Consider the following 13205-nt stretch of genomic DNA (forward strand, 5'->3'; position numbering starts at 1 on the left):
CGATATGCATCTCTGCCCTGTTACACCATTTATTTCTGTTTGTGGAAGATTGTTTGCAAGATCGCGAGCTGTGTGAATCAGTCTAGCCTAGGTAGGTTCTAGTGTATTCAACTCTTGTTTGAATCTAATAGGTATTCAGTTAGGTTTGGATTGCTTAAATAAAATAATTCCTTAGTGGAAACATTTGTCACGGTGGAGGTTAAAAATTTCTTTTCAGACCAGCAGCCACAGTTAACGTTTTAGTAATCTGTCAGATAGAATTTACAGTGGCTTTGAACACCATTTATATATCTTTTAAGATCAATTTAAATCCTCCAGCTGGGAGGTTGTGTTATTTTGAAATAGATTCCTGAATGTTGAGCATTTAGTTACTCTCCCATGTGGGGGCTTCTCATTACTACCGATCCAGGCAGAGCCCTGTCCTCTGATCAGTTCATTCAGGGTCAAGGTGCTTGGAAGGGGGCATCTACCGACTGAACTTCTGTCCCCACTAGTACTTTGTTGTGCAGGCTGATTGGTGCTATTGACCTATGACTTTCATGAACCTTTGAAATGAGTTTTTAGTAAGTAGCTTTTAAACAACTAGTAAGATGAGGTTTGACATTAGAGAGACTTTGATGTTGATCCTTAACTACTTATTAACTAACTTTTGTCAAGCTTGTTAAGCATTTGTTTATTTATTTATTCGTTTTAATGTTTACTTATTTTTGAGAGAGACAGAGACAGAATGAGAGTGGGTTGGGGCAGAGAGAGAGGGAGACACAGAATCCGAAGCAGGCTCCAGGCTCTGAGCTGTCAGCACAGAGCCTGACGCGGGGCTTGAACTCACAAGCTGTGAGATCATGACCTGAGCCGAAGCCGGATGCTCAACCGACTGAGCCACCGAGGCGCCCCAAGCTTGTTAAGCATTTGAATATTCAGGGTCTTCTTCTGTAAAATGGACGTGATAGACCATAGATATGGCAGATTAGAGAGAGACTGTAAGTCACACACAGTGCCCTGTACTTGCTGAATCATTGTCACCAAAGTAATGATAATAATTAATTAGTACTGGTATAAGTGACCTCTAAAACAGCTTTCATTACTTTTCCAGTATTTTCTTGCATAGTATCACGTGTGGTGAGCTCACGTGGAAAGCATTGCATGTAGAGGAGGTGCCAGAAACTCTTTAAAGACTCCTTTGGTTTACCAAAGATCTAGAGCTGGAGCACTGCCTTTCGCCTTACCAGGTCTCTTTCCACCCTCTCCGCCCTGCCCTGTGCCCGGGAGGCTGATACGACAGAAGGACGGATGACGGGAGGGTTGTCTGAGCATCCCCACCCACCCCCAGGTCAGTGCCTGCCCAGAAGGTTTCCAGCAGCAGATTGTCAGGAGGGAGAAGTGAGGTCAGAGTGCTTGTTGCCTTTGGCTTCCTCCCTGTTAGGTTACCACCTGCTTCCCTCTGTGACCCATCAGGCTGTCCTCACCCTCTAGTCTCTCTCTCTCTGCCTCTCTTTGCCCCTTTGTGCTTCATGTCTTAGGGCAATAACAGCTCCCTTCCTAACTAACCCCAGAATACTATGCCATTCTTTGTTGCTATTATTTTAGGTTCTCTGCACCTGTATGTACAGGCCTTTAGTTAAACCCTCTTCAGATTACTTAGTTTGAATGCCAGATGTTTCCCTTTGCAATCCTGTTTCTTGGATCATTCACCCAGGAAAAGAACAGAGGCTCTAGGAATAGGCACAGTTGCAGAGTCTCAGGGTTTCTAGCTGACAGTTTCTGACACTAGAAGAAATTCCGCACGGGCTCAGCATAGGGACGGATGGACTCATTAACACAGTCTTTCATTGACCTGTTTTGTAGAGAATGCGTTTTTTCCTTTGTAGAAGCACGGAGTACTACAGGCTTGATAGGGTTGTTAGCTAGACAAAACGTTTTAATGACCTGTTGGTGGAATATATTGGGAAAGGGTCCCACATTCAAAATCCTGGGTTTGAGTCTCAGTAACGTTGCTTGCAAACTCGGTGACTTTCAGAAACATATTTTCAAAGTTGTCTCATGTGAAATGTGAATAACGCTCACCAATTCTGGAATAGTGTCAGGATCACGTGAGATAAAGCAGTGAAAAGACTAAGTGAGAGTCAGGCTATAAGCATGTATGTTTGTAATGATGCGTCCTTTTCAGCTTCTATTCTTACAGCGTGTACCTGGGGGCCTCGCCACATGGCCGGCACTATGAAAGGGACCAAAAGGGGGGGGGGGGACTGACAGTCTACTGGAGAAGACAGACATTGAGCGGGAGGTCAGAGCCATGGTGAACATCATGCCAGAGCACCGTGTTTTCTTGGTGAACTAGAGTCGGAATTCAAGGACAGCCTTTCTAGGAAGTAGAGTCCAAGTAGAGACACCAGAGAGAAGACACTGCAGGGCAAACAGCGTGTTTGCAGCGTGTTCCAGTCTTGGGAGAGCAAGTTCAGAAGCCTCCATATGGCAGGGTGGGCATGGTGCTTTAGGATCTGTGGCCAGAGGTGGGTGTCATGGGATGAAGAGTACAGAAGGGTCAGGAGCATGGATATGTCCCTGTGTGTTTTCTCCGATTGGGTATTCAGTAGGCTTAACGCTTTCTCTAAATAGGAAGGCTTCGCCTTGCCTCTGATGGCTTTCTCAGCCCTCTTAGGTCCACATCAACTAAAAATAAACTGTCTGGTGCAGTCCCACATTTGTTCATCCCGACAGACTGTTTTATTATCTAGCTATGTTTTAGACTTTCTCTCTCCCCCTCCCCCTCCCCGTCGCCCTCCCCCTGTCTCCCTCTCCCTCTCCCTCTCCCTCCCTGTATCACATCCATTTCATTTGGTCCTGAGCTGCCAGATCACCTTTCCCTGAGGATGTCTCCCTTCACGCCACTCCCAGCTAACAACTTTGAGTAGCTGCCTGTTGTTGCCGAACTGTTAGGATCTCAGTTTTGACCTTAAGAGCCTGGCCTGCCTTTTCATGCTTTTGTCCTCACTTCTTCTCTGTGTTGGTCCAAGAGAATGACCCCTTTTCTCACCCTGCACCTGTTCAGTCTTTCTGCAGGAACCCAGGACGTGGGGTCAGGAAATTGAGTTCATGCCTAAGCTTGTTCCCTAATGGGCTCTGTGATTGCAGGATCTTGTCATCATTACTCGCCTGAACTATTCCATTTTGTACCGTTAGAAGAGAAAGGGGAAAAATACGTTATTCTGTTGTGGTAAACTCCCATCTGTCAACTGTACAGTCTGACTAATTGAATGGGTGAATGTGAGCTGGTGTTACACAGGGTTACTTACCTTCACTGAGCAATTCATCATTTCTTTGTCTGACAAACTCCATTCCTTATCCTTTAGCACATATTTGTTCGCTTTTCGAGTGATCTTCCAAATTCCTCAGCTATTAGTCCCTTCTCTGCAGCACTGTGTACGTGATATTAAATGTGTCCGTTCCCGGGCCACACATTCTCTCTACTCTGTTCCCAGCACCTCCTACAATTTCCTCAGTGTGTCAGAACTCGGTCAGGAGTTTTTGGGTAGATACCAGTCTTCGTTGCCCACCCAAGTGAACCTCATTGCTTCTAAAATATTACTAGATTCTCAAACTAAAATGTTTTACATGTAATTTTCAGAAATCTGTCTGTTGCTTCAAGTGAGATAAGCAGCCCGGGTAAATTCCCCATTAGTTTCAGTAAAATAATTCTTGAATCAAGAACCTAAAGTGAATGGTCAAGAGAGAGTAAAACTCTGCATTACTAGCCAAGATGCAGAATACAAGCATGGCCGTTTCTGTATACGTTTTTGTTCTATTCTGTTAAAGTCTTTAAAATTTTTTAAACGTTTAAAAATTTAATTCTTTGTAAAATTGAATTGGTGAAAAATTCATTTTTCAAAAATTTTGTTTTATTTATTTATTTATTTTTTTAATGTTTGTTTATTTTTGAGACAGAGAGAGACAGAGCATGAACGGGGGAGGGGCAGAGAGAGAGGGAGACACAGAATCGGAAGCAGGCTCCAGGCTCTGACCCATCAGCCCAGAGCCCGATGCAGGGCTCGAACTCACCGACCGCGAGATCGTGACCTGAGCTGAAGTCGGACGCTTAACCGACTGAGCCACCCAGGCACCCCTCATTTTTCAAAAATTTTAAATAACGTAAAAGATACAGTGAAAAGTATCCTGTTCCCTATTTACTGTCCAGTGCATTCTCTCATGTCCGCTAGGCTACCACTGTTGCTAGTTTCTTATGTATAAGTAGGGAGACCTTTTCTGTGAATATGAACATATATTGTTAGACTGTTTGATCCCGTGTGTGTGTGTGTGTGTGTGTGTGTGTGTGTGTGTGTACACACGCACGTGTGCGCGCAACCACACTGAACAGTGTATCTGGTGGAGATCTTTTTCTGTTCTTGCTCTTGTAAAGTAGCTGTACGCTGTTTCACACTGTGGGTTTATCCTAGCTTCTGAAACCAGGCTTCTCCCATTGATACACAGTTAGGTGATCATCAGTGCTTTGCTGTTAGAGACGATGCCAAAATGGATAGCTTCGCACATAATATTTTACACTTATCTAAGTATATCTGTAGGGTGAATTCACAGAAATGGAGTTGCCCAGAAGAAGGAAAGTATCAATTTAGATGTGCTTGATTCTATGAGAGAATTTAAGCATTTTTTAATGAAAATTTACAGTGCTCAACATTTTTAATGTTTTAAATAAATATTGAAAATGTAACTTATGTAAATCCAAAGATTATTTGGCTGTTTTTTAGAGGATTAGTAGATTTTACTGTAGTTGGTATTTGGTGGGTTAAAATAGAAAGGTAAGTGGCCATTGCTTAGGAAGCTCTGTATTAGCCCAAGGCAAAAACACACAAAAAAAGAAATGAACAAATAAAAAAGACATTCTAACTGACACTAGATTTCTGGGCTGACAGAAATTTGATGTCAAGCATTTGAAAAGATAACATTTTAATCCCCGACATCATCGAAAACCTAATCACACATTTGCTTATTGTTTCTGAGCTGGGAGATGGCATTGGTACATCGAACTGTGTGGTAACAAATGTAATCTGGGGATTAGTGAAAGTCAAGTCCCCCATGCATTCCACCTCAGAAACCTGATTAGATTTTCTCTATGGTTGGTCTTCACTGGCTACAATTAACTAAAAGGTTGTGTCCACCTTGGTGGTGTCGGCTATGTTCTCTTCCCTTCCCTAGAGAAGATCAGTGAGGTGGTCACTTGGGTTTTGGAAAATAAAACTCCCAGTTAGGGACAGGCATAAATACCAGAAAGCTGTTCCATGATTTCATAGATCACGTACAATACCCCTGCCTTTTTTTTTTTTTTTTTTGCATTGTTTATTAAATGTAATTTCATGATTTTTCATGAAAACATCAAACTACTCATCATAATCCTCAATCAGCTGGAAAACCGAGACTTGTTGATTGAATGAATAGTGCCTAGAAAACACACACACACACACACACTCGCACGCGCGCGTGCGCGCGCGCAATTTGAATTTGGTAGCTGGAGGGCTTTGGACAAGTATAGTGGCCATGATTTTAGTGAGGTGTGTTTGACCCCAGGCACGGGATTTGGCTGCTTCTATTGCTGTGTGGTGTTTTAGTTCCACTACCTGGAGACCAGCATGCATGTGGTGTGGCATCAGGCTTCAACAATTTTCAGATAAGTCTTAAACAGTGAAATATTATATATTAACATAATTCAAAGCTTACTTAAGGTAGCAAGATATTTTAGCAACATAAGATTTTCAGAGTTGACTGTCTAGAGAAGGAAATTACGTAGCATATATTTTTTAAATATTTATTTGCCTTTTCAAAGTCATAGGTGTATCTCAAATAATTTTTTTCTAATTTTTTAACCTTTATGATTTTACGTGGTACTTAAATTGTTTCATATCATTGATGCAAGGAATGACATTTGAATGTTGATTATGGAATTATATATTATGCTTATAAGTTTTCACAAATCATAAAAATACAGTGTTATTTGAAAATAGGTAATTACGGGGCGCCTGGGTGGCTCAGCCGGTTAAACGTCTGACTTCAGCTCAGGTCATGATCTTAGCGTTCGCTGAGTTTGAGCCCTGTGTCCGGCTCTGTGCTGACAGTGCGGAGTCTGCTTAAGATTCTGTGTTTCCCCATCTCTCCCTCCCCCTCCCCCACTCATGCTCTGTCTCCCTCTCCCTCTTTATCTCCCTTTCAAAAATAGATATTAAAAAAAACAGGTAATTACACTTACATTAATGAACATTTATGTTCATTAAATGTTTTTTGTTTTCTTCCTACAAAGTTTCAGTATATCTAATTTTGTTGAATCTTTTATGCTAAAGGCATTTCCAATTATACCATAAATGCATAAGTAAAAATGTGGAATGAATTTTCTTCTAATTAAAGCTGAAGTCTTGAATTGTTATACTCGATGGAGCAGATAAAGTGTGACTTATTCTTTACTGAGGAAAACAAAACTAGGCTAGCTTATTTCCACCAGTAGTTCTAGTTTCCAAACCCCATGTGCGTGTGCGTGCGCACGCACATGTGTGTGTGCATATGTGTGCGCGTGTGTGTGCATATGGGCATATGCATATGTGTTTATTTGTGGAAAACTTCTGGAAGAGTATATAAAATTGTTATAATCGTTACTTCTGGAGTATTGGTATAGGAGAAACCTTTTCTTTTAAGTTTATATCCTGTTGCACCGTTTTAAATTTTTACCAATGTATATATTGTACTTTTAGAGAAGAAAGTCAAAAGTACTCTTAAAAGGTTTTCTCAACAGCAGTTAACAAGGATTATCTAAGTGCGTCTTTGCATTTCCCACCCGTCTATTTTCATGCACATTGTTCCCATACAGATTCTGTTTTGAGTCAGTTTCCAGGATCAAAACATAGGATAACACAAGAAAGCAGACAAAATAATCTATTAGTTTATTTGGAGGCTTCGTATTAATCTTGATTCTTGGACGCCTTGGTCAGAAGCTGCAGAGCTGATGTCTTTTCCTTTCTCTCAGTCGTTCTTTTTGTCTTCAGGACTTTTCCTGCTTGCCCCCATCTTCCTCCCCACCACCTTATTAATCCCTGTCGTATGGGGTTTCCTGACACCAGTCAATTCTCCAGCACCAGCTGCGTGTGCAGCAATTCGATCCAATTCAGTGCTGACACCGACTCCTGGAGGTAGGGCAGACCCCGCAGAGTGAGGCCCGCATCCCACAAGGCCACCCCACTTCAGAGGTCAGCTGCAGGTGGGGTGCCCGGGCCACCCACACTGCCGTCTGACGAGCCGCAAGTTTGGGGGTTCCGTGACCTGTCTTCAGGTCGGGTAATTCGCTAGAGTGAGTCACAGGATTCTCAAGAAAGCATTTTACTCACCGTTATGGTTTGCTCTAAAGGCTACAAGTCGGGAACAGCCAAACAGAAGGAGGGGATCCAGGGCAAGGTGTTGGGGGAAGCGCTTGGAGCTCCCATGCCCTCTGTAGGCACACCACCCTCCCAGCACGTGGTTGTGTTCACCAGCCCGGAAGCTCCCCAGATTCTGTTGTTGAGGGGGTTTTACAGTTTTCGTGATGCAGACACAGTTGATTAAATCATTGGTCATTGGTGATCGAACTCCATTTCTAGCTCCTCTTCTGCCCCCACAGGTGGGAGTGCTGAACGTGCCAGCTTGGCCCTTGCTTGTTTTTCCACATGGTTGGCTTTTCTGGCAAGCAGCCCCCTTTTCCTCCAAGAGTCATCTCGTTAGCATAAAGGCAGGTATGGCTGAAAGGGGCTTGTTAGGAATGATAAAATGCACTCCTATCACTCAGGAAGTTTGTAGGGTTTTAGGAGGTCTGTGCCAGGAACTTGGGGCAAAGGGCAGATATATATTTTTCATTGCGTCCCACATATACACTGACTTTCTACCGTGCATTGTTAAGGAACAATTTATTCTGACACTTGTTAAAATGGTGAGGAGGACCTTATTCAGAACTGTCGTGATAGGTGTCAAGACTGTCACCGTGGAGGCGAGAGATCAGGTCTAGCTCTGAATACAAGTAAGACAGCTGGGGGGTTAGTGCTAATGAACGGAATGAAGGGGTAGGTGGATGGACAATTACCGCGAGGAGGCGTCCCTGCCACCCGGCTCCTCAGTGGTGACGGCAGCCTCCAGATGTAAGCAGATCCTCCTTTTCTCCTGAGGTGCCATGAAAATCTTATTTTCTGTCTCAAATGACAGAAAACGTGGTGGGCGAGCCTGCAGTGGCACACTGTCTTTCTAGTTAGACAAACCTGGAGAGAAATCCTACCTTTATCGTTTGTTATTAGCAAAGTAACCTTTCTGAGCTTCCTGTTTGCCTGAGGATTGAATCATGTCTTGACTGTGGCCTATTTTAAATACTGGTATTCCTAGCCCCGCAAGCAAAACGAACGAAGGTGTGTGCCCTTTGTGCAACCAACGCCGTCTTTGGACCTTCTCCGTGCTGGATAGGTTGTGCCCGGCCTGTGGGGGGAACAGTGCGCGTACCCACTCAGCCAGCGCTCGTTCAAGCACCTGTTGGTGTTCTTCTGAAGCAGCCAAACGCTACAGGCAGCAATGAGCAGAAACCGCATACTGATATTTTCCAAGATCTGGAAGGTACACAGAGTGTGTGCTTAGTGGTAGACATTCGTTGAAGGAAGAAACAGACTTTTATGTAAAATTTATGTTCCAGTGGGAGAATGTCTCGGTCCACTTGGGATGTATAGCAGAATACCGTAGGCTGGGGAGTGTGGACACAGCACAAGTTTCTTTCTCACAGTTCTAGAAGCTGGAAGTCCAAGATCAGCATGCCTGCATTTTCAGTGTCATGTGAGGGCTCACTTCCTGATTCACAGATGGCAGTTTTCTTGCCGTGTCCTCATGTGGCGGTGGGGGTGAAAGAGGTGTGGGGGCTCTTTTTCACAAGGCACGAATCCTTTTCATGAGGGCACCACCCTCCTGATTTGATCACTTCCCTGGAGCCCCATCTCCTAAGACCATCACATCCGGGGTGAGGATTGCAACATATGAATGGGGGGCACAAACATCGTCTGTAACAGAGATACAGTATGGAGGAACCACATTTTCTCGTCATCTAGGAGTTACAGCAGAGCTGTACGTAAAGTGTTGTGTGAGTATCGAGGCGGAAGTGACTGGTTCTTCCCCTCCTGCCCCATTGGTGAAAGGGATAGTCACACGTAAAAAATAGTGTTTGATGTGGCTGAATCTTGAAGGAGATGTACGAAATTGAAATAATAACGTTATAGGTAGAGAAAGGAACATTAGGGAAGACCTGGGTGTATAGTTGATCCGTGTCTCTTATGAGGAAGGTCGATTTGGTTGGGGACGTCAACTGACAGAAGCTGTCCAGGGCTTTTAATGCCATCTGAAAGAAATCAGTTCCTGCTGGTGTGAGCCTTGGAGAGCCAGGAGGAGCTGATAAATAGGGAGTCGTATCCTTGTAACACTGAACGGAGAATACTCTCTGGCTTTTCTTAGCTATTTGAGCAGCCTCTGTCTAGGATTCCAGAAGGCCTCAAGAAATTTCGTTTTGTTTGTGTCTGTTTTATAACTGGTTCGTTTTGCTTCCTTCATTAGCACAGGCTGTTGAGATTGGACTTGTCAGAGCCATGGTTTATGCCTTTCTCCTGCTGTACTGGTGAGGGACGATTGGTAAAATGGGGAACGTGTCGTCACTTGAAAAACTCATATTGATCTGATGGCCCGTATTTCTGTCTTTGATTTCATGCCGCAGTAGAGCTAGTGAGAGCTCCCAACCTCTGGGGTTTAAGTCACATACTTCATTGTTATCTTTTTTCCTCCACAGAAATAGAAAAGTTTCAGAAAGGAGAAGGCAAGGACGAAGAAAAGTACATTGATGTGGTGATTAATAAGAACATGAAGCTGGGACAGAAAGTGTTAATTCCTGTAAAGCAGTTCCCTAAGGTAAGACAGTGAGGTCTGCAGGTGTGGTATGCCTAATCCCAAGGGAGCAGGTGTTTAATTTGTATTGTTTGATATTTTCTTGAGGTGTCTTCCCTTAGCATAGCCCTCCTTCGCCTCACACCAGCACAGAGGTACTTGTAAAGTTAATGAGAAACTTATTTAGTGATCTTATCTTTTCTGTTTGACTTTAGTGTGAGTTAAGGAGCCCTAAGGCGTGTTTCTGAGTCCTACTAGTGATGTGACTCTGGATGACCTACAGAACTAATTTTTCGACTTTAGCTTCTTCATTTGTAAGAGGCTGGATTGCTAAGAATTAAATAAGATTATCCATGGTAAATGCTTAGCATAGGGTTTAAACACATAAATGTTCAAAATATTATCTACTCTACTCTATCCTAGAAAAATATTCTATTTTTCGTGTATTGCAAATGTTGTGTTATTCAGCATGATTATGATAGGTGCTTTAAAGTCTCTCTTTGATTCTGAAATCTTGATCATTTTAGATTGGGCATGACTTGATAACGTTGATACTCTTTTCATCCTGTTTTTCTTTCTTTTGAGAGTTCATGTACTACATGATTTATGCCTACTGTTTGTATACATCAGTAGTTCATTTCTTCTGATTGCCGAATAGTAGTACCATTACTTGAATATGCCACAATTTACTTATTCGTTGCAAATGAATTATAGATTAAATTGCCGTGAACATTTTCATACAGGTTTTCATACATTTTGTGACGATATGTTTTTATTTCAAGGAAATACTTAAGATTTAAATTACTATGCACTTAATTTTACAAGAAATTGCCATACTTTTTCCCAAAGTGATTGTACCTTGTTACATTTCCAGGAACAGTGCCAGCCAGGTGTGGTGGCTCTGTGTCGTCATCAGTGTCTGATGTTCTCAATCTGTTGAATTTTAACCCTCCTCATTGTATATTGGTATTTTCTTGTGGTGTTAATATGCATTTCCCTGATGATTAATGATGATGTGTGCATTTCACGTACCTACTGGCCATTCACGTGTCTTTTTGTTTTCTTCATGTTTATTTATTTTGAGAGAGAGAACGTGTGAGCAGGGGAGGGGCAGAGAGAGAGGGAGAGAGAGAATCCCAAGCAGGCTCCCTCCCCGCTGTCAGTGCAGATCCCACGAACCGTAAGATCATGACCTGAGCTGAGATCAAGAGTGGGTCACTTAATTGACTGAGCCACCCTGGCACCCCCACGCATCTTCTGTTTTGAAGTGTCTTTTTGAGTCCTTTGCCTGTTTGTAAATGGGATGCACGTGTTCTCATCATTGAGTTGTAGGAACTTTCTTATATGTCCTGGATATAAGCCTTTTGTTAGACATGTTTTGTGAGTATTTGGCTCAGTCTGTGGCTTTCCTGTTACAGTCTTCCTAGTGTCTTGTGAGCAGCAGAAGTTATTAATTTGATGATGTCTAGTATATCAGGGTTTTTCTTTTCTTTCATGATTATTACCTTCTGTGAACTAACAAATTGGTGACCTCAAAGCAATGTTAGCGTTGTCTTGAAGCTATAAATCTCGTCTCCTGTGTTTCCTCTAAAAGCTTTACCATTATAGCTTTTGGTTTTAGGTGTGTGGTACATCGGAAATTATGTGTATGCTGTGATACTAAAAGGTCAGAAGTTCTCTCCATACGGATATCTGGTTTTCCAGTACCGTTGTTTGAGAGATGCTGTCCTCCCACTGACTGTGTTGGGACCTTTGATGAAAACCATAGGACTACGTAAGCGAGAGTCCTTTGTGTGCAGTGTCTTTTTCACGTCGATCATCTGTTCATGGATCCTTACAACGCTTCCATACTGTCTCCGTCACTGTAGCTTTTTGTAATAAGACGCGAAGTTAAGTGATGTGGCCTGTTCAACTTCGTCCTTCTTTTTTCAGGATAGCTCCGATATAGGTCCTTTGCACTTCCACGTAAGGTTAAGAATTATTTCATTAATTTTCACAAAAGACTCTGCTGGGATAATGATTGCAGCTGCACGGTATCTGTGGATTAATTTATGGAGATATGACATGTTAGCAACATTGAATCTTCTCTTCCTTGAGATGGTATATCTTTTCATTTGTAGATTTTTAATTTCTATCAGCAGCATTTTGTACCTTTCAAGATAAAGGTCTTACTTGTTTTTTAATTTATTCTTATTTTTTTTTCTCTTTTTATTTATTTATTTATTTATTTTATTTTTTTTAATTTTTTTTTCAACGTTTATTTATTTTTGGGACAGAGAGAGACAGAGCATGAACGGGGGAGGGGCAGAGAGAGAGGGAGACACAGAATCGGAAACAGGCTCCAGGCTCTGAGCCATCAGCCCAGAGCCTGACGCGGGGCTCGAACTCTCGGACCGCGAGATCGTGACCTGGCTGAAGTCGGACGCTTAACCGACTGCGCCACCCAGGCGCCCCTTTAATTTATTCTTAAATATGTTTTTTGATACTATTGTAAAATGAATATTTTAAAATTTTGTTTTCTAATTTTTAACCTTCTAGTATAAAACTTTGTAAGTTGACCTTGTATTCTGCTACCTTGCTGAATTCACTTGTTTTAGTGAGTTGTTTCACAGATTCCTTAGGATATGCTGGTATGTAATCTTATCACCTACATAAAGTTTACTTCTTTCCTTCCTTCCTTCCTTCCTTCCTTCCTTCCTTCCTTCCTTCCTTCCTTCCTTCCTTCCAGTTTTTACGTTTGTATTTATTTAGCTTGCATTATTGTATTGGCTAGTATCTCTGTCTAATGCTTGAGTACAAGTAGTGTGATTAGACCTTCTTCCCTTTTTCCCAAAGTAGAAAGCATTAAGAGTGGTAACAGCCATGGGTTTTTGTAGATGCCTTTTGTTAGGTCGGGGGAGTCCCCTTCTAGCTAGTTTTGCTGAGAGATTTGATCCTGAGTAGGTGATGAATTCTGTTAAATGCCTTTTCTATGTCTATTGAAATGAACACAGAATGTTATTCCATTACACTGTTAATGTAGTGAATCTTACTGATTGATCGTCTAAATTAAACCACCTTTACATTCCTGAGTTAAACCCTACTTATTATTATCCCTTTTATATATTGTTGGATTCAAGTGCATCTGTGTTCATGAGCAATACTGGCCTATATATATTTTTTTCACATATAACATCTTTATCAGATTTTGATCTTAGTGTTATGCCAGATTGATAAAGTGAGAAGTACTCCTTTCTTTTTCTTTTTCTTTTTCTTTTTCTTTTTCTTTTTCTTTTTCT

At 42.1% G+C, this 13205-nt stretch overlaps 1 protein-coding gene across 4 annotated transcripts in view; it reads left to right on the top strand.

Moving 5' to 3' along the window:
- KHDRBS3 (KH RNA binding domain containing, signal transduction associated 3) overlaps nt 1–13205 on the top strand; it is a 189789-nt gene that overhangs the window by 52776 nt on the left and 123808 nt on the right. For all 4 annotated transcript variants that reach the window (XR_005796647.1, XM_040494484.1, XM_040494482.1 and 1 more), the window contains exon 2: nt 9833–9951. Coding sequence is in view for 3 of the 4 variants with exons in the window: in XM_040494484.1 (XP_040350418.1) it covers nt 9833–9951 (119 nt within the window). In the remaining variant the exon portion in view is untranslated. The remainder of the gene's footprint in view (nt 1–9832; nt 9952–13205) is intronic.

This window comes from Herpailurus yagouaroundi, unplaced genomic scaffold (assembly GCF_014898765.1).
Source record: "Herpailurus yagouaroundi ecotype Mexico unplaced genomic scaffold, PumYag 186, whole genome shotgun sequence".
NCBI lineage: Eukaryota > Metazoa > Chordata > Mammalia > Carnivora > Felidae > Herpailurus > Herpailurus yagouaroundi.